Source organism: Pogoniulus pusillus, chromosome Z (genome assembly GCF_015220805.1).
Source record: "Pogoniulus pusillus isolate bPogPus1 chromosome Z, bPogPus1.pri, whole genome shotgun sequence".
Lineage (NCBI taxonomy): Eukaryota > Metazoa > Chordata > Aves > Piciformes > Lybiidae > Pogoniulus > Pogoniulus pusillus.
Window position 1 is genome coordinate 101504655 of NC_087309.1, and position 19535 is coordinate 101524189.

The 19535-nt window shown below is 42.7% G+C and overlaps 1 protein-coding gene across 1 annotated transcript in view; it reads right to left on the minus strand.

The window, feature by feature from the left end:
• Positions 1–19535, minus strand: part of SNX30 (sorting nexin family member 30) — a 54677-nt gene that overhangs the window by 15866 nt on the left and 19276 nt on the right. Inside the window, exons 2-6 of the mRNA XM_064176853.1 lie at positions 19118–19306; positions 11112–11222; positions 7609–7767; positions 4956–5151; positions 4115–4314 (exon numbers count right to left, since the gene is read on the minus strand). Coding sequence (XP_064032923.1) covers positions 4115–4314; positions 4956–5151; positions 7609–7767; positions 11112–11222; positions 19118–19306 — 855 coding nt within the window. The remainder of the gene's footprint in view (positions 1–4114; positions 4315–4955; positions 5152–7608; positions 7768–11111; positions 11223–19117; positions 19307–19535) is intronic.

The following is a 19535-nucleotide window of genomic DNA, read 5'->3' on the forward strand; positions in this document are numbered from 1 at the left end:
ATCTATGTATCTTTTAAACACCTCCAGAGGTGGAGATTCAACTGCCTCTTTGAGGAGCCTATTCCTAGGTTTGAGAACACTTTCAGTGAAGGGTTTTCCTCTAATATCCAACCTAAACCTTTCCTGGTGCAACCTGAGGCCATTTCCTCTTGTCTTGTAACTTGTTACTAAGGAGGAGACTAACACCCACCTCGCTACAATCTCCTTCCAGGTAGCTTGTAGAAAGAGAGAAAGTCTTCCCTGAGCCTGATTTATTCCAGTCTAAATCACAGAATGTCAGGGGCTGGAAGTGACCTCAAAAGATCACCTAGTCTAGCTTCCCTGCACAGCAGGATCACCTATACCAGATCACACAGGAATGTGTTCAGGTGGGTTTTGAATATCTCCAGTGAGGGAGACTCCACAGCAACCCAGGCAGCCTGTTCCAGTGTTCTGTCCCCCTTACTCTGAGACACATTCACCCAGCTAGATACTGGTCTACAAATCAAGTTCCCACACCTATACCTGGGGCAGAGTGTGCAGCAGAGAAAGCCATCAACACTGCATCAAACTCTTTCTACCTAAAGACTTAGGTTCCCATCAAGTAACCCTGTCCAAAAGCTGCGCTTTGAAAGACGTTAATTCCACAAGCAGGCTTTACAGGAGCTAAGGAATAGGACTGCACCTCTAGTGAAGAGGATGGCTTCCTGCACTCCAAGAGTAGTGCTGTGGTTTTTAAAGAGCTGACAAAAATGAATCTCTCAAATGAACTGGAGAAAAACCAGAATTGTATTTGGAAAGAGAGATACAGAAAGAAGTTACAAAGCAGATACAGAATCCATAGCAAACCCCTTGAATTTTCCCCCAACCCAAAACTGAATCTATAATCCCTAGCGCTCCCATCCTCCCCACCAATGCCTCTGCCATCCACAGGCCTAAACAAAAGCCTCTGGAGGCCCCAACACCTGCCTACTTCCTTACATGTTTGTCCTGATAAAAGCAGCTCACACCAGACAGAGGGCTGGAGGGGGAGGAAAGGAGAATAAGCTGACCTCGCCATGAGTTTATAAAAAGACAGCAGAATTATGGGATTCAATAACAATTTTCTAGTCCCTAGAGGATTAACCCTATAGTTCCCAACCTGGGACAAGTAGTCAGCCACCTCTGTAGTTAGTTTTATGGAGTAAAAAAAAAACAATTTTGCAGCTGCTCTGTGCAGAAATAGCAACAAACTGGTATTTTCTAGCATAAGAAGCTGGCACGTGGTATGACCCAAGACATTTCAGTTTTACTGCTTTGGAGCAAATGAAAAACAATCTGCATTGGCTCACAACAGTTTTTATCCTTGATTTTTCAGAAAGATTAAAGGCTAACAAGATGCTCAAGCTGAACACTAAGCAGCATGATCCTTACTTGCTATCAACTGCTGTTTTTCAAGTGTACTCTCCAGATCCAAGCAGTTCCAAAGCAACAGCACAGTGAGTATGTTCACTCTATTACTAGAGAATAGCAGACAGAAAAGTGAATCCCTTAGGGCACTAGAAAGGCAACAGACTACAAATTAAACTAAAAATAAAGGATTTCTCCAGTTGAAGAGGTACCTCAGGCAGTTAAACAGCACTTACCACATGGAGAGCAGCATTACAGACTTGCAGCTGAACTACTTATTTGTGCTTAGTGTCTTCGTCATCTCATAAGAGCCTTTTTTAGAATGTAGCTGTCTCCAAGCCAACAGGTAGCCCAGCTGCAAGTCTTTAATGCTGGTTAAGTGCTGTTTAACTGCCTGAAGGACCTCCTCAACTGAAGAAATCCTTGCTTTTTGGCTTACAGCATTTTTTCCCCACGACATTTCTGAAAAGCACCTCTCAACTCAGCTTACCACTTCAGATGACATTTCCAGTAGGCCGTGGCATTTGCAGCATTGAAAGGCAAATGTTCTGGGCTAAAAGCTCTAACCACTAACCTCATGCTCTGCTTATTTCAAAGCACATATACACCTCTTCTTACAGAATGGAGTGAAATCTGAACACACCAATTCAAGGCTTCCAGCAATACATGAGTGTTAGTCTCATGAAGAAAAGACATTTCTGCTGGGGTCAATACCACAACTATGAAAGCAAAGAGCATACTCAGGCAATTATCACAAAGCCTTCTGCAAGAGCACTTCAGCCAGACAAGACACAAGTCAAACATCCACCCATCTGAAACTGTGACAAGGAATCTGCAAGTACATGTTTTGGTTCTGAGCTTGAGAAGTATAGGATGTAGGTTTACAAGAGGATATTAGATCTTTAAACAACTGTATACTACTGCCTTGTAATTGTTCCAGGTGGGAAGTCTCTCAGAATTACTTTTGTCTGTTAGCACCGTTATAGAGAGTCTGCTGATACATACTGTATTATGGGCACGTGGTGAAAAGCTAACAGCCAAACTGAAGTCCTTGGTTTCATTCTCTCGGCAGTTAACTCTAATTCTTTCACTGCGTAAGGGGTGGACTGCTCGTTGGATAGGGAATTGGCTGGGTGGTTGCACTCAGAGTTGCAGTCAACATCTCACCATCCAAGTGGACATCAGTGACAGATGGGGTCCCTCAGGGGTCAGTAATGGGATCAGTGCTATTCTATATCTTTGTCAGCAATAGGGACAGTGGCACTGAGTGCACTCTCAGCAAGTTTGTGGATAACACCAAGCTGTGTGGTCCGGCTAACATGGTGAAGGGAATGAATGCCATTCAGAGGGACTTTGACAGGTGGGCACAAGCTAACCTCAGGAAGTTTAACAAGGCCCTACATTTGGATTGGGGGAAATCCCAAGAACAAGTATAAACTGGGTGAGATGTGGCTCAAGAGCAGTCTTGAGAAGTATTTAGGCATGGCAGATGACAAAAAGCTCCACATGAGCTGTCCAACCATGCCCTGGACTGCATCAAAAGAAGTCTCGTCAGGAGGATGAGGGAGGTGATCCTCCCTCTCTGCTCTGCCCTCATGAGACTCCACCTGGAGTACTGTGTCCAGTTATGGTGCCCTCAGTGTAAGAGGAACATTGAACTGCTAGAACAGGTCTAGAGGAACACAAAGATGATTAGAAGGCTGAAGCATCTCCCCTCTGGCAACAGACTACAAGAGTTGGGGCTCTTCAGCCTGGGGAAGAGAAGGCTGCAGGGAGACCTCATAGCAGCCTTCTAGAACCTGAAAGGAGTCTACTAGAAAACCAGGAGTGACTTTTTATAAGGGCTTGCTGTGGTAGGATGAGAAGGAGCAGAATGAAAGCTTGAGGAGGGAAGTTTTAGATTTCATATTAGAAATAAATTCTTTACAATAAGCATGGTGAGACACCAGAACAAGTTGCCCAAGACGGCCATGGAAGCCCCTCCCTGCAGGTGTTCAAGGCCAGGTTGAAGTAAGGAGTGTCCCTGCCCATGGCAGTGGGGTTGGAACTAGATGACTTTAAGAACCCTTCCAACCCAAATCACTCTAAAAATCTATGATTTACTACCAATGGCCCTTGGTATAAACATCATTGAAGTAGCTTTAAATACTTCTGCATAAACAGCAAGATACTCACTTCTTAGAGGGATTAAGAGTCCCAGAACAACATTTTTAAGCCAGTCCTTTGTAGAGTTATGTTAAGTTCTGTATACAATAGATACATCCTGTATAGAGTACAAGAATGAGAGAGGAACCAGTGTCTGTCATTTGGACATGTGGTTCTAAAAAAAAATGCCACTCACCTCTATGTGAAGTTGACAGGACCAGCTAATGCTACCTATTCTGCAGGGGTAGATACTGGCCCTGGAGTGATAAAATGAACCACAAGTGGGCTTTCTAAGAACTGAACACAAGATTCTAGCCAGACATAGGCCTCCTATAGAGTATGACCTGCCACTTCAGTGAAGGAACAACTCTTCACATTGTGTGCACCCTAGCACTACTGGACTTAGCTTGCCAAAATAACAGAGCAGATAGTGTTACTCATGCAGTACCCTGTAATTAAACATACCTAGTTTTGTTCTGGTTATTAAACCATCCTCCTACCTATAGTTTTATTTGCTTTCTCACTTTTCCTACTGCCAGCATTCTCACTGTTAGAATGAATCTGCTAATATTTCATTCCAACAACATAGGACTCACTTTACCTTCATTGACTCTGAGTACAATATATACTCTCTAAGCACAGGCAGGAAGTCTTCTGTCATTTCTTCACTCAGTTCTTCAAGAGCAGTGCAGCAGTTCCCAATGCAGGCAGACACTCCTTCCAGTGGCTCTGACAGTTCAACTTCCAGCCCTCCCCAGGTTGAATACACAGGTCCATACTCTCGTAGTTCCACCAAGTATTCTGCAATAGGTAGGTGGAAAAGTAGATTAAGAAAGTAAGAGTGAGGCTCAAGGATCTGCAAACACTCATACCAAACAGGAAAAGCTACACACCAAGCTTGGCAAATATTCACTCCCTGATGAGTCAAGTCTTGTGTTGCATTAGCATCTTAATAGACATGGCTGCACAGGTGACAGATCCAAGAGGACTCCTGATTAACTCCCCATGTGTACACACTCCCAATACAAATACATTTGCATCTGTGCAGTAGCCAAAGTATTTTTTTTTAAAACACAGGTAAAACTTAGCTGTACTAAGAGAGGTCTGTAGAAGTCATCACCTAAGAATTCCCTCTGCACTCCTCCATATGGAACATACAGGTTTCTCCTCATCCCAAAAGTATTCCTTTAAATGACTCCAGTGTGAAAGTAGGTTGACATAACAAGAGCACATTTTCAAAACTTTTGGAGAGTTGAGTTGACATAAGATACTGCATTAGGCTTTGGGAGTGATCTGAATCTCTAAGAGGCACTACAAATTTGCTCTATTGAGTGCCTCATTACAGGCCACAATTACTAACACAAGCTGTCTCAGTCATGCTGTCAAAAAGAAGAAGATAGAACACTCAGGACTCCTTACAATAGAGCACCTTGAGTCCTTACCCAGCTGTTCCTTGATAATCCGTTGTGCTATTCTGTCGATGGTACCAAGCTTAAGAGAGAATGTGTCTAAATATTCCCCAATGGCTGCAAATTCCAGTGGTCGACTTCTTAATTTGTAGCCTCCTGTGACATATTTGACAGACTCCCCCATCTTTGATAGCAATGCCATTCCTTGCTTTTTATAAGCATTGAGATCCTAGAAAGTTAAAAGAAACAAAGAAAATAAAATATTTCACTTAGGTGTTGGAAGATTAATACAGTGAAGGATACTTTCCAGTCAAGACAAAATCTTGAAGGTAAAAGACAAGTAGTCTTGGACAAAACCTCACTGTGTACAAGTTGTACACCTGACCACTGTTTCAAGGCTACCTCTACATGGAAACAAGCTATCCAGGAGAATGGTGTAAACTACAATACAAATCAGTAAGTGGCCCACTTCTGTACCTGACCAAGACTGCCATCTTCCTGTATTGCCACATGGGAAATAGTAATATTAACAGCTCTGTTTCCATCAACTGTTCATGCCACTCATCCACACATGCCCTTAAGCCATAGCCCACATTACTCTATACTACCTGAAGGGAGGTTGGAACGAGGAGAGGGGCCAGCCCCTTCTCCTTGATGACAAATGGCAGCAGTAAAGGAAATAGTTACAAGCCTCAGCAGAGCATGTTCAGGCTGGATATTAGGAAATATTTCTTCATAGAAAGGGTTATCAAATGGTGTATCCAGGGCAGTTGTGGAGCTACCATCCCTGGAGGTGTTCAAGCAGTGTGGATCTGGCATTCTGCGAAGTGGTTTAGTGTTGACCCTTCAGTGCTGGGTTGAGTGTTGGACTGGATGATCTTTGAGGTCTCTTTCAACCAGAAATATTCTCTGATTCTGTGTGATTAGCATTATGTAAATACATCAGCTGACTCTGGTGCTCTAGCACAGAGGTACATATTTCATACCTGTTTGGTCAGCAACCTCCTCACACCAGTTATGCACTTAAATAGGAGACAGAACAAGGCTGTACAGAGAAAGAGTATAGTACAGGGCAACTAGTACAGCTCCTCTGCAAGACTGAAGCTCAGGCTGGATCAGATGTAGCCCCACTGCCTGCACAGATAGTTCAGATTCCCTTGTCAACGCTTTATAGGTTTGCCTACATTCTTCAAGGACATTTCACCTTGACAGTACATCAGAAAAAACACAACTGGTTTTAGCCAAACCATTGACAATTCTTCATTTCGCTCCTTCCAGCAGGGGTCATTATTCAACACCTCAGAACAGCCTTAGGAGATGTAACTAGGCTATCCTATGCAGCCTGAGGAAGAGATGTTTGAAAACTGTTTAAGAGAAAATGACATCTTAGCATCTGCTATACTTTTGAACTACATCTGCATTTAAATGCAGTGGTTCCTTGACTCTTGAGTTTTGTCTTTCTTAAGCACTACCTGCAGAGAGGCATCAGAAAGAGACTTTTTAACTCAATGCTATTCATACACTCTCTCAAACATTCTGGCATGTTACTGGTCCAAACAGGGAACTCAAAGAGGTTTGTTTCTCTTTTTCAGCTGGGAGGCAATCTCATGAATTTCAGCAGCAGAAACTCTGAAGTTTTAGCACACTAAACTGACATCTCACTGCAGCAATACAGCAAGTTCCAACACTAGATACAGCCAGAAAAAGATGTCTCCTTTTCCCTCAGCCTTCCTAGATGCTTTTTACTCAAGGCAAATCCTGACCAAGGCTGAGGATAAAGCCTATACCATTCATTTTACAGGGATGGGAGATGACTAAGCAGCTAAGAAAGTTGCATCAAGCTTTGGCAGCTGAAAATCTATTTGTCATTTAATAATTAAAGTGCTAAACAAATTCTGCAGTTCTGGCTTGTTTCAGCACTTAAGCTCACTATGGACTTTTGAGAGAGAAAAGGGAACTGGAGATTGAGTCTCACATTACCAGCAAGCACAATTTGAACTTACTTCAAGATTGTGCTAAGCATCACATTTGAGTGAGTCAGTATAATGTGACACTGGAAAGACGTGCTTTCACAGCTCTCCTGACTTCTCAGGTCAAAATCAAACACGGCTGTAGGTCCTCCTGGTCTTATTTAAAATAAAGCTCAAGAGACATCCAGAGAAAGTTACACTGTTGCTGGATGAGTCATGCAGAAGATGAGCATGAAGTTGTTGATTGAAAAACAAATAAGAATGAGGTCTTCTAGCTCAGTTGAGAGGAAACAAGACCAAGCAGTACAGAAGACAGACCAAAAAAAAGCTAAGCTAAGAAAAACTTGCAAGCTTTTGTGCAACCAGAAGAGGATTTTACAAAGCCCACAACAGTCTAAATTCCAAACCTTTCTTGCAGAAGAGTACATTCTAGACATAGGGATACAAATCAAACAGATCTGGAGAACTGCATTTGTAAATCTGCAAACTGCCTCACCTTCCCCCTTCCTTCAAGCAGAGGGAATCCATGCAGTTGTGACACACAAGGGTCTGTCACACAAAACACTTTGGGTCCCCAGCAACCCTGGTGTTTTAGGTGAAGTTCTGATCTGCACAGGTAGTTTTATTAATGCCTTTGAGCCTTCAATTCGAGAGACTGCAAAGGTACCTGTTCTGTCGTCGCTGTCAGTGACTGTGTTTGGAAGTTACTGGCTTACCTTGGCTGTGAGAAACACGTTGAAATGCTCATTAAATGAAAGCACTGGGTGATCAGTTATTCTCTTCAAGAATTTGTCTAATGCCTTCCTCCTCGTCTCCACAAACTCTTCAGAAAAGCGATCGACAACGCCTTTCACCACAAATTTCTCAGGAAGAGGCTACCAGAGACAAGCAAAATGTGTTAGAATCAAAAGACTGAAAACTTGTTTCTACTATTTGGAAACATAAGAATTAAACTCCAGTCTTGACAGGAACTGAAATGCTGATGCAAGGCCTGCTCCACATTGCCCTTTATCAGCTCTGGCCTAATACTAGCAATTCTGAGTGGCTTCAGCTGGGACTCATATCAATAAAGCCCATGCAGTACTCACTTCTAGAATAGCGTGGGGTGCTCTCCTCTGCCACTACCCACGTTCAAGCTTCAGCTCTAGACAAGACTGCAGAGGGGCAGTCTACTCACTACAGCAATGCCTGCACACACACTATCACCCTTTCTTGATGTTGAAAGAAGGCTGCTCCATCCAAGAAAACTCAGGAAGTTGATCAGTCTGCTAAATCTTTCCCCTCCCATTCTGAACAACTTAAAGCTCTTCTTCAGGGTCTTTCCCTGTAAGACTAATAGTCTGAACAAGTGAGCAGGCATGACACAGCAAATGGTCAAGTAGTCCACACTGCAGCCCTCCTGAAGCACTTGCACATTTGGTCACTTACAACAATAAAATATTCCTGAGAATATCTGTGTAAGTGACAAAGGTCTGCCAACAGATCTACTCCATCTTACTTCTATTTCAATTCCTCAGTTCATCTCTGCAGTTCAGGTAAACAAGCCCAAGTCTGCCTCCATATCTGCTGGTTCTGCAGTCCCTCCTGTCACACTTAGGCTCCAGATTTCATAATACAGCTTCAGATAGATGGCACCTCCTCGAGATTCAGCACGGTTAGTCTCAGCTCTGCCACTCAATCAGCTTTTGTCCTCTCCAGACAGTACGGGCTCTAAGACAAATGCCACTTTTAAAACTGTTCTGCATTTTATTCTTGTGAAACAGTCTGTTCAGACTGATAATGTGCTTGTTTTCAGGCTAGCAAAGACAGCTATTCACTCACTTCAGGAATCAGAATTCTTCTCTGCAAGGAATCTCCGCAACCTGAAATCTGTGGAAAAAGTACTTCAAATGGAAAAAAAAAAGTGTGCATATGCCTTTCCCATCATACCCTAGCTGATGTGGGAACATGACGATTCCACCTCCTGAAAAAACACTCAGCCAGCATTACTTAACCTCAGTACATCTGCACTTTGACCACTATTATTTAGTTCTTGTAATTTAAGACTTAGTATGCTTCGTGTTCAGATCTAGTTAAACCAGTGTAAGGTACACTCCAATCAGACTTCAGAAAAATAATGCTTAGTGCAGTAATCTTCAGGGAGGAAGAAACTCTCTTCCATTGCTTTGTAAAGTTCAGCTGAGACCATACTTTAGGAAATCACTACCTCAGCACCAAATGAGGGAGGAAAATGACAAGCTGAAAAAGCTAAAGTACCCAAATTCAACTAAATATATGCAAACTGACACTGAAAAAAATGCATTTGAGACTCACAGAGGGGTGCACCTCTATCGAGGGGCTTCTGCCATTTCACATGATTTTAGCTACAGCAGTAATTACAGTCCTTTACATTTTAGGCCTTTGAAAGTCCATCCCAAGCAGCTAATAAGTGATATTCTGCTTTAATTGTATGCTACTTATGTACTTTATAGTGTTCCAGATTAATAATCTACCTTTCCCTGCAGTGACATGGGAGCAGGCTTCTGACTGCAGTCAGAAATTACCTTAAGTATCCTAACATCACCAACCAAAGACAAGACCCTTGGCCATGTTACACCAAGGACTAGAGCAGGTTATCTTTCTGACCTAGAAACAGATCTGAGAGCTTTTTTACTGTTAAAAAAACCCAAACACCTGAAGCCTTTGTGAGAAGTGAACATCAGTAAACAAAAAATAAAACCAACATATACTCAGTTCAGTTTGGGCTCCTAAGTGTAGGCTATCATGACTCACAGTATTGAGAAGACAAAATTTGTTACAGGAATATTTTAAGTATACTCACAATAGCCAAACCAGGAAGAGCCTTTTGATATTTTATTAAATCAGAAGGACTCCAGGGATTGCAGTATCTTTGGTTACAAATATAGATACCTTCATGTTGGCTTGAAACATCCCTTCAGAATACACTTGGGCCACAGTGCACCAGAAACTGTCTTTAGCTTCTGGGCAATAAATAACACACAGCAAGCTCCCACCATACTTCTGCATGGAAGAGACCAATAGGAAATTCCACTACTGCTAGCTTGTGCATAGACAAATAAGGGCAGTGCGTTCTTATGCTTACAAGAGGCACTTAAGAGACTGCCTTGCTCTGCAGTCAGTTTCACGTTCAGTATTAGAGCCACTTGTGCCAAATATGCTTGTGTGCAACCAATTCCAGATCATAGCAAAACAGCTTGATTCCCTGGTTGTGACTCACCTTCTGCTACTAGACTATTATTTATTGCCTTGCAAGCCTTCAGACAGGGCTGGCAGCCTGTTAGGACACTCAATAATCCATAGAAGCTTAACGTCAGCAGTTCCAGATGTTCAGACAGCAGGAAGGGAGAAAAGAGGGTCTGGACAGCTAAACACAGTAACCTTGTGTGTCCACCTTACCCCAGCAAGCTCACTCACTCTACCTCTCAGTATACATATTTGCTGCCAGTTAGTGGTGTCACAAGATTCTGTGAAGCATTTCTTATCTTTGAGAGACTGAGGTATTTTTCCACTTAAGAAGCAAGTCCCAAAGTAATCAAAGACTTAAATAGCTCTCTACTATGGAACAGTCTAACTGAATACTTCTCACATAGCTTAACACTTGCTCAAGGAGAGAGAGCAGAGAAGCACTCCTCACAGCCCCAGATAGGAGAGGAAAGGGATGCAATCAGTGTTGTCATTTCCCAAAATTCACTTCCTACAGGCCTTCTTAAAATTTGTTCAAGAAAGCATCACATAAGGTGGTCAGACTACCAGCTTCAGTGACCAGAAGGGGTACAGTAGCCTACCTGATCTTATTAGGTAAACTTCTGACTATCAAAGGTATGCAAAGGGCTACCAAGCCAGAGGCTAAGATTTAAATCTGTGCTATTAAGCTATTCATAGCTTTAAAATATTCTCTTCAAAACCAGGTCAAAAGGGCATCTTGAGTACTGAGATTAGGACCTGAAGCACCTGTGTGGCTTTTCATAAACTTCAGATATTTGGAATTCTGGGTGCAATAACTGAACAAACAGATAAAGCATATTCCATTATGCCACAACAAATGCAGTCAACACACATACTGGCTGCAAAGCTCACCTCAGGTACATAAGACAGCAGAAGAGAATGAGTATTGAATCCCAAAGAGACACATCCCCAAAATATCACCCTCGAAAGACAGATATAGACTGTCCTTAACAGACCCTTGCTTACTACCTACGGGAATGAGATGTGTTGGCTGAGACTCTTCCAGCTTGTTTCTCAACCAATCGAAGTCTTGGTACCGCCGGCGGACAGAATACTCAGGCAAATCAAACTCTGCTCGTGTGGTCTGGAAGGGAAAAAACAGGATGTGTTTACTTTGCACCAAACCCTCTAAATTCAGAGCTTAGCAGCAACGGCAGATTTCAGTAAGAGACATTCCTGCCTAGGGGATGGTGACTGGAATTACAATCTTTAACATCCCTTCTATCTTATTTGGATTCCACCCAGACTATTCTATGATGCTACGAAGTGCAGTATAGCTGTCACTGGCAGGGGTGAGGCCAAAAAATACTGGCATGGAAACTTCATAACCAAAATTATCTTTACAGCCAGCACAAGAAGAAGATGAGAGGAAGATTCTCCAACAATTCAAGCAGTGGGAAAACCACAAAGAAAAAAGGGTATTTGGAGCTGAGGTGTCTTTAAGACCTTTTTGTATTTCATTTTATATTCTGCTCAGATTACCTTCATGGGATGAGCCTCTAGGGGACAACACTGTGCACTGTGTTAATCTCTTGGCAGTTACCTACTTGTGGTAAAGACCACATGAAATCTTCACTCGAGGCAGAACTACTTTAGCCATCACAAATAAAAGCAAAGATGTCCAATGACTTGTTTATTCTATGATAGAACCATAGAATCAACCAGGTCGGAAGAGACCTCCAAGATCATCCAGTCCAACCTAGCACCCAGCCCTAACCAATCAACTAAACCATGGCACTAAGTGCCTCATCCAGTCTTTTTCTCTAAGACCCCCAGGGACGGTGCCTCCACCACCTCTCTGGGCAGCCCATTCCAATGGGAAATCACTCTCTCTGTGAAGAACTTCTTCCTAATATCCAGCCTATACCTACTCTGGCAAAACTGGGGGTGAAAAAAAAACGTTTCAGCCCTGCAGCATATTCCAGTAGTGACAGGCTTATTACACTCCTTCAAGGTTAAATGATTAGAACATAACCCATTGCTAGGTTTGAGGCAGGGTGAAAAAAGAAGTTTTGTTGATTTCTGAGGTGAAGAAACAAGGCTGTTTGGATTAAGTCTGTGTATGCCTGATTATTAGTACATTAAGTTAAATATTTAAAAAAACTTTTCATTAAGAGCAAGGAGTTAAAGCTGACATTGTGAGTTTCAGACAGACTGTAATAAGCAAGCAGAGGAAATGTTTTATCTGGTTCTCAAACCGTAGCCTAGGAAGCTGACTGCATAAAGCTGCTTGCACAGCATGTACTACAGCTGCCTAAAAGCATTAATGAAAAACTGTACAAACTAGAAGTCTCTGCTACAAAGTCTGGTATTGCAACAGCCCTGATTGGATAGTAGATGGTCATTATTTCCTATTGAGAAGCAGAGCTCAGAGAAGCAGAGACCTGTACTTAGTTACATGCAGCATTAAGACCATCTTGTAACAAATGTGATGCTACAGCAACAGCACACTACAAGAACTGAGCCCAGCAGTAGATTGCTTTCCTGCTCCCAGACACTAAAGCTACCCGCTAAATTCCAGCAAAGACCTTGGATTTACTTGCACTCTGACAGCAATTGCTAGGTATTTGTAAAGAGCCAAACAGCAGCTTTTATCTGCAGGCCACCTTTCTAGTTGCTCTGTGGGTGGCTCCAACTCTTCTGCTAATGCACATTACTCCCACCAGTCCCCACTGGAAATTTTGTACAAATTCTATACTAGAAATCTCTTTCTAGAAGGAAGCTATCAGCCTTAGCACACTATGAACAGAAGAGTGGCTCTAGTACATTGTAAACAGCATGCTAATGTGATATCACCTATGAAATGGCTTGGTTTATAGAAAAAGAAGACAGAGACACACAGAAGAGAAGCAGTTAAGATCACCTCTTCCTCTCCTTTGATGTACTACCTATGGTAAGAGACACACACCTTATTCCATGGAATAACAATAAATACTCACCAGTGGAGCAGTTCTGTTTGTAGATTAAAGACTAGCAAGACCTAGATATCAACTGAAGATTTGTGCTTCACTCTGCTACACCTCAGGGTAATATCAACTCATTTCATGTACAAAGAGCACCACACTATAAGTCGAGACTTCATATGAATCATTTTCACTTGTTTTGAGTGAACTGTCTTACACCTGAACAAGATGATTCACCAACATGCAGACAGCCCTCATTAGCCAGCAGCACTGACAGCTTTGTCCCCTTAACAGGGCAGCTCAGCCTTGCAGGAGGTGACTCTGCACTACTACAATTTAGTAGTAGAGAGCTTTTGTTAGCTGGCAGCCACTGGACAAATGCCTCTTAGAAGAGATCAAGCACAGAATGAATGAAAGTAATTAGGATGTATCCACAATACAGAGTGGCACCTAGGTGAAGGTAAAGTCTCTCTAGCACCAAGAACATTATCAACCAATAGTCTCCTAACAACTAAGAATTGTATAGATACTGTTTGGTCTAGAATTTGAAAGCAGTGTAAGGCTCAGTGCACAAACCTGGCATTAGTTATCGTTCACTTCTACCAAACTGCTTCTGCTGCCTTCACATCACAAATAGATTTGCAAAGTTTTACATATATCAGGTTTTGTTCCTCAGAGGGAGGCAGATGAAAATACATCACAGTCATTAGCATAGCAGTGTTTGCTGTACAGGCTGTCAAATTTAGACAGAAAATAAGCTTTTCAAAGACTATCTGGACAGAATATAAGGGTCTCTCAAGGTCTATAAACCTCACTAACACTAAAAGAATTTGGATCTCAGACCAAACTGTTCATTAGCTTAGCACAAGTTATTTTCTCCAGGCTGCACATGAAAGGAGGAAGGACTTGCCACTGTCCAGGGACAGTAAGTGAAACATCTGTGTTTCTGACACTTTAATTCCCCCCAGCTTTCTTAGGATTCATAAATCTCATCATGCAAGGATAGGCACCTCTCCCAAAAGAAGCTGAAAACTTACATGGCAGGTCTGAATCTCCCAAAAATAATGGGCAAGACATTTCCAGAGATTTATTGAAGATGACAGCACAGTTCCACTAAGGAAGTACCGAAGTATTCCAAGCTAAGTTTTACTTGCTGGAAAGAAGGCAGGGTTACAGACATCTTTACCTCTGTTGGAGTAGTTTTTACTTGAGGCAATCATTAAGGTAATCACTAAGTTTTGGTCTTGTGCAAGATTCTTGTCTTTCTTGAACGAAGTTAGTAGTTTTTACTTGAGGCAATCATTAAGGTAATCACTAAGTCTTGGTCTTGTGCAAGATTCTTGTCTTTCTTGAAAGAAGTTAGCAGTGAAACCTAGAGCTAGCCTGTCATGAACAAAGTAATTTTGACCCTAGTTCTGGCCTCTTACTACACTTGATTATGGAATCCATTCCATGTTATTCTTTAAACTGAGGCAAAATCTTTTCACTAGTGAAGAGGAGAGTAGCAGAGAGAGAAAGGAGCACAGCTGATGGTCTTAGTTTATAGCTTCAACTGGCCTAAGTAGTTTAGCCTGCCTGAGAAACACATCATAGGACTTACACCTGTTCCCCTCTAGGGACTGAGCTGTTTAGTAGATTACCTGAGCACATTAAGGCATGCACTGGACACACAAGGAAGATGGGAAAAAGAAAACAAGACCTGGTTTGAATACCTCTCCCTTGGAGCCCACAGAACAACTGCAGAATGATACACAACTGTTCAGACCTTCCTGGGAAGACACACAGGAGATTTGTGCCATCCTAGAAAGTACAAGTGAAGTTGAAAGTATGCTTACTGTTATTTCTCTCAGAAGAGAAGATTACATAAGATTAAGCTTTATTTTCCCCTCTCCTCCTCAGAAAGATCTGCTTGGTAGATCCTCTCGAGTGTACATTAGACTGAAGAGCACAAACGCATATCAGCAAGAACATCCAAGACACTCCAATCATCACAGACAAGACCATGTAAGAGTTCCACAACATTTTTCCTCTTTTTTTTTGTTTCACTAGCCTCATGTAAGAAAATTGTTGTTAGCAAGAAGAAAATGGGGTATAAAAGTTGAGGGCTTTAGGTCTGAATTGCAGTCCCCGTTATTTTGGAGCATCTCATTACATTATTTAAATGCATTTACTTATAAGAAAAGATGCAGTATGCTACCTTGCACTTAGCAAGATGCTAAGTAAAGGCACAAGCAGGACTAAGAGAACTCCAAGCTTTCTTCTCAGCCTCTATACAAGCCACTGTTTTGGATTAAATGTTCGGATGGGACGTTAGGAAAAAGTTCTTTACAATGAAGGTGGCTGAGCGCTGGAACAGGTTGCTGAGGCAAGGTGAGGCTTGACAGGGCTCTCAGCAACCAAATCTAGTTAGGGATGTCCTTGCTCACTGCAGGGAGGTTGGACTAGCTGGCCTCTAGAGGCCCCTACCAAACCACAAGACTTTATAACCCTTTCTGACACATCATGATCTGCTGACAAAGGCATTAGTAGAGGCAAAGTCTGGACCACAATGCAAGACTTCTCTTTTGATATTACAATGAAGATTCTTTCTAAAGAAAGAGGAATAAACCCCACTCTGCTAAAAAAAACAAGACCACAGTCAGATACACTCTTCCCCTTCCCCGTGGTGTCATCCAGTCTAGTGATTACATTCTCCTTTTCCACCTAGTGATGCTGCTTCTCATAGCAGGGAAGTTTCCAGCATAACTCATTCTAGGACCTATGTTTGTCCAAATCTTTGGAGCAGCATTCCAGTAGCACGATCACGTGAAGAAAGAAAAAGTAGCTACCATCTCTGCCTCCTCATCTAGAGCCACTAGAGAAATCCTGTCAGCCCTTAAGATCTTCAAATTACTCTCATGCAAGGCTAAAAGGCAGCTGGTTAGGAAGGCATGGCTTTATATTGAAAAGAGGAGCAAGGTCTGCTGTAGAAGTTTGATCTAGAACCTGAAGGTGCAAGTACCAACACATCCTCAGCACTGTCTAGGAATTATTTCTGTGCAGCTTTTTCGCCATGTTTCATTACTGCTTCCAGCTACAGCAGCTAATTAGGCAATTAGCTTGGCAAAGAGGCCTTGAACATGCAGCAAGGCTGCTAGCTTTCCAAACGGCCACCCTTTAAACAACAGATTGTCCTTCAGATGCAGGCCCTAGAGGTTAGACAATTTTAAAACAATAAACCTGAAGAGTTGAAGCTTTCAGGGTGATAAGAAAAAAAAAATGACAACACTGTTGTGAAACAGTACATAATACTATGACACAGCAGATTTATGTGTTACAATGAGATCACAATTTCAACGAGTATTAACAGGTAGGTATGCAAAAACTGAAGTACAGGATGATCTTTTCTTAATTAAGAAAATGACACTGCTGGGTAAAACATCTGATCTAAACCCAGCAAATACCCTACCCATGTTGCAGGGGTCTCTTAAGAAAGAAAGTAACCTGTATCCTTGAAAAGTTTCCCAAGCAAAGGAACATTATTAGGGTGTCAGCAAAGAAGTATATCTTGGCAGAATAACTGGATCTTACAAGAGAAGAAGTTAGTCACTTTCAGCCATTTGCCTGTAGAAAGTATTTCGTGCTTCCAACTCCTCCTGTTTATGTAATAGCTGGGGCAACTTATCCCTCAGCAACAGAGGTCTCCTACAGTACTCCTTAATCTTAACTACTAGAAAATGCTAACATGCTTAGAGCAACAACGAATAACAGACCTATGTTAAGTGTGCAGTAAGAGGTAGCTGCTACTTCAAAGGAGCAACATTTCCCCCCATGCAGCCTGAAAGTGGAACTTTGGAGTAGTCATTTGGGGGTGGGGGGGGAATGAGGGGAGAGGGAGGAGGAAAATTAAAAATTAAAAACATCTGTGGCCTGTAAAAGCTTCCTTATCTCAAAGAATATAGAACCAACAGAGTGGGTGGGAAGAATGTTAATCTTTCTGAAGAAGTGGATCAAGTATATTCCTAGATAAGTTAGAGAACACTGAAAAGTGTTGGGTAACTGTAAGTGCCCAAAACAGATGTCAGTATCACCTAGGAGCTAATGCTAATAAAAATAAGTTAGCTAACAAAACGTTGCAGTTTTGAGTGCAGTGGACTTCTCAGATCACTCTATTACTGTCATTAGATTGCATTAAATGATTGAACGACAACATATTCTGGGAAAAAAAAAAATCTACCATGTATTTTTGGTAGGCAGTAGCATTCTTAAGCTAAGTAGTTTTACAGAATCACATAATCAGTCAGGGTTGGAAGGGACCACAAGGATCATCTAGTTCCAATCCCCTGCCATGGGCAGGGACACCCTATCCTAGATCAGGCTGGCCAGAGCCTCATCCAGCTTGGCCTTAAACACCTCTAGGGACAGGGCCTCAACCACCTCCCTGGGCAACCCATTCCAGGGTCTCACCACTCTCATGCTGAAGAACTTCCCCCTCACATCCAGCCTGAATCTCCCCACCTTCAGCTTTGCTCCATTCCCCCTAGTCATGTCACTACCTGATAGCCTAAAATGCCCCTCCGCAGCCCAGGATCTGGTTGGCTTTCTGGCCTGCAAGTGCACACTGCTGGCTCATGTTGAGCTCCTCATACACCAGCACCCTCAAGTCCCTCTCCTCAGGGCTGCTCCTCAGCCAGTCACTGCCCAGCCTGTATTTGTGCCTGGGATTGCCTCAACCGAGATGCAGGACACTGCACCTGGTCTTGTTGAACCTCATGAGGTTGGCTTGTGCCCACCTCTCCAGCCTGTCCAGGTCCCTCTGGATGGCATCCCTTCCCTCCAGCCTGTTTGCTGCACCACACAGCCTGGTGTCATCAGCAAACTTGCTGAGGATGCACTCAATGCCTACGTCCATGTCACTGGCAAAGATGTTGAACAAGACTGGTCCCAGGACTGATCCCTGTGGGACTCCACTTGTCACTGGTCTCCACTTGAACATAGACCCATTGACAACCACTCTGTGGGTACAGCCAACAAGCCAGTTCTTTATCCACCTAGTGGTCCACCCATCAAACCCATGTGTCACCAGCTTGGAGACCAGGGTGTGGTGTGGGACAGTGTCAAAGGCCTTGTTCACATCCAGGTAAATGACATCAGTTGCTCGCCCCTTATCTACAACTGTTGTGACCTGTTCATAGAAGGCCACCAGGTTTGTCAGGCAGGATTTCCCTTGGTGAAGCTATGCTGACTGTAGCAAATCACCTCTTCACTATTCTCCCACCTCAGTAGTGCCTCCAGGAGGAACTGCTCCACGATTTTACTGGACACAGAGGTGAGACTGACTGGCCTGCAGTTCCCTGGCTCCTCCTTCCTACTCTTTCTGAAAATGGGAGTTATGTTTCCCCTTTTCCAGTCAGTGGGGACTTCACCAGACTGCCACGACTTTTGGAATATAATAGAGAGGGGTTTAGAAACCTCAGCTACCAGTTCTCTAAGTACCCATGGGGAAGTGTATCCTGTTGGGTCCCATGGACTTGAACACTTTCAGGTTCTTTAGGTGATCACGAACATGATCTTCACTTATGATGGGGCAGCAGCTAAACCTACAGCCTTCTGTACCAACAATGAATGGAAGCTAGTTTACAGCTGTGGGTCAGGATCACAACTTAGATAAGTGGCTGACAAAGTATGGTAAACACTAAGCTTTAAATATTTCACAAAAGGATAGACAAGAACGTGAAAATGTGATTAACAGAGCAACAACAAGGCACGTTGCTCTTCAGGGTGGGAAACTAACCAAATGGGTGTCAGATTACTTCATATGAACTCCAGGGCTAATGAAAGAAACTGGCCTTGCAAGTTCACAAACAATCCTACTTAAGAGTCAGAGCAGTTCTGCATAGTTTCATATGCTGAAGTATTAACTATTCTACCAAAAGAAGTTACAACTTCAACACATTCAGGAGGTACTGAAAGGCACTAAATTCTTGTCCTTCAAGACAAACACAATGCAAGGCACACAATGCATTCTAGAAAGCTCCCTTCCCACTTCCCTGCCCTCAAAAAAAAGTATTAGGAACAAAACAATGTTGCCTTATACCTTTGTCGTAACCCTGTATGTGATATATGTCTCCATTGTGCACACGTGTTTTTTGGGGTCATCAACAGTAACAAAGAGGTCTCTGGTTTCCCCATCGAAGTCATCATCCAGCTGCAGTCTGTTGAGGAGAGAGGAGGAGGAGGCTGGGCTAGAAGTGTCCACAGGCGTGCCATTGGGTAGACTAAGATCCTATATTGGAGAAGAAAAAACAGTAAGCTTTCAATGTCAAGGAGATGGTCTGTCAAGCACAGCATTCTCAAGGACTGTACTAGCAAGCTTCATCAATACATTGAAAGAGTTATGAATTCCAGCAGCTTCAAGAACCAGGCTTTCCAAGGACACCTGAGCAATCCATTAATGAAGTAAAATTGCTGCTGAACTTACAGTTCATGGAGAGACTGAACCAGTTTAGACCTTG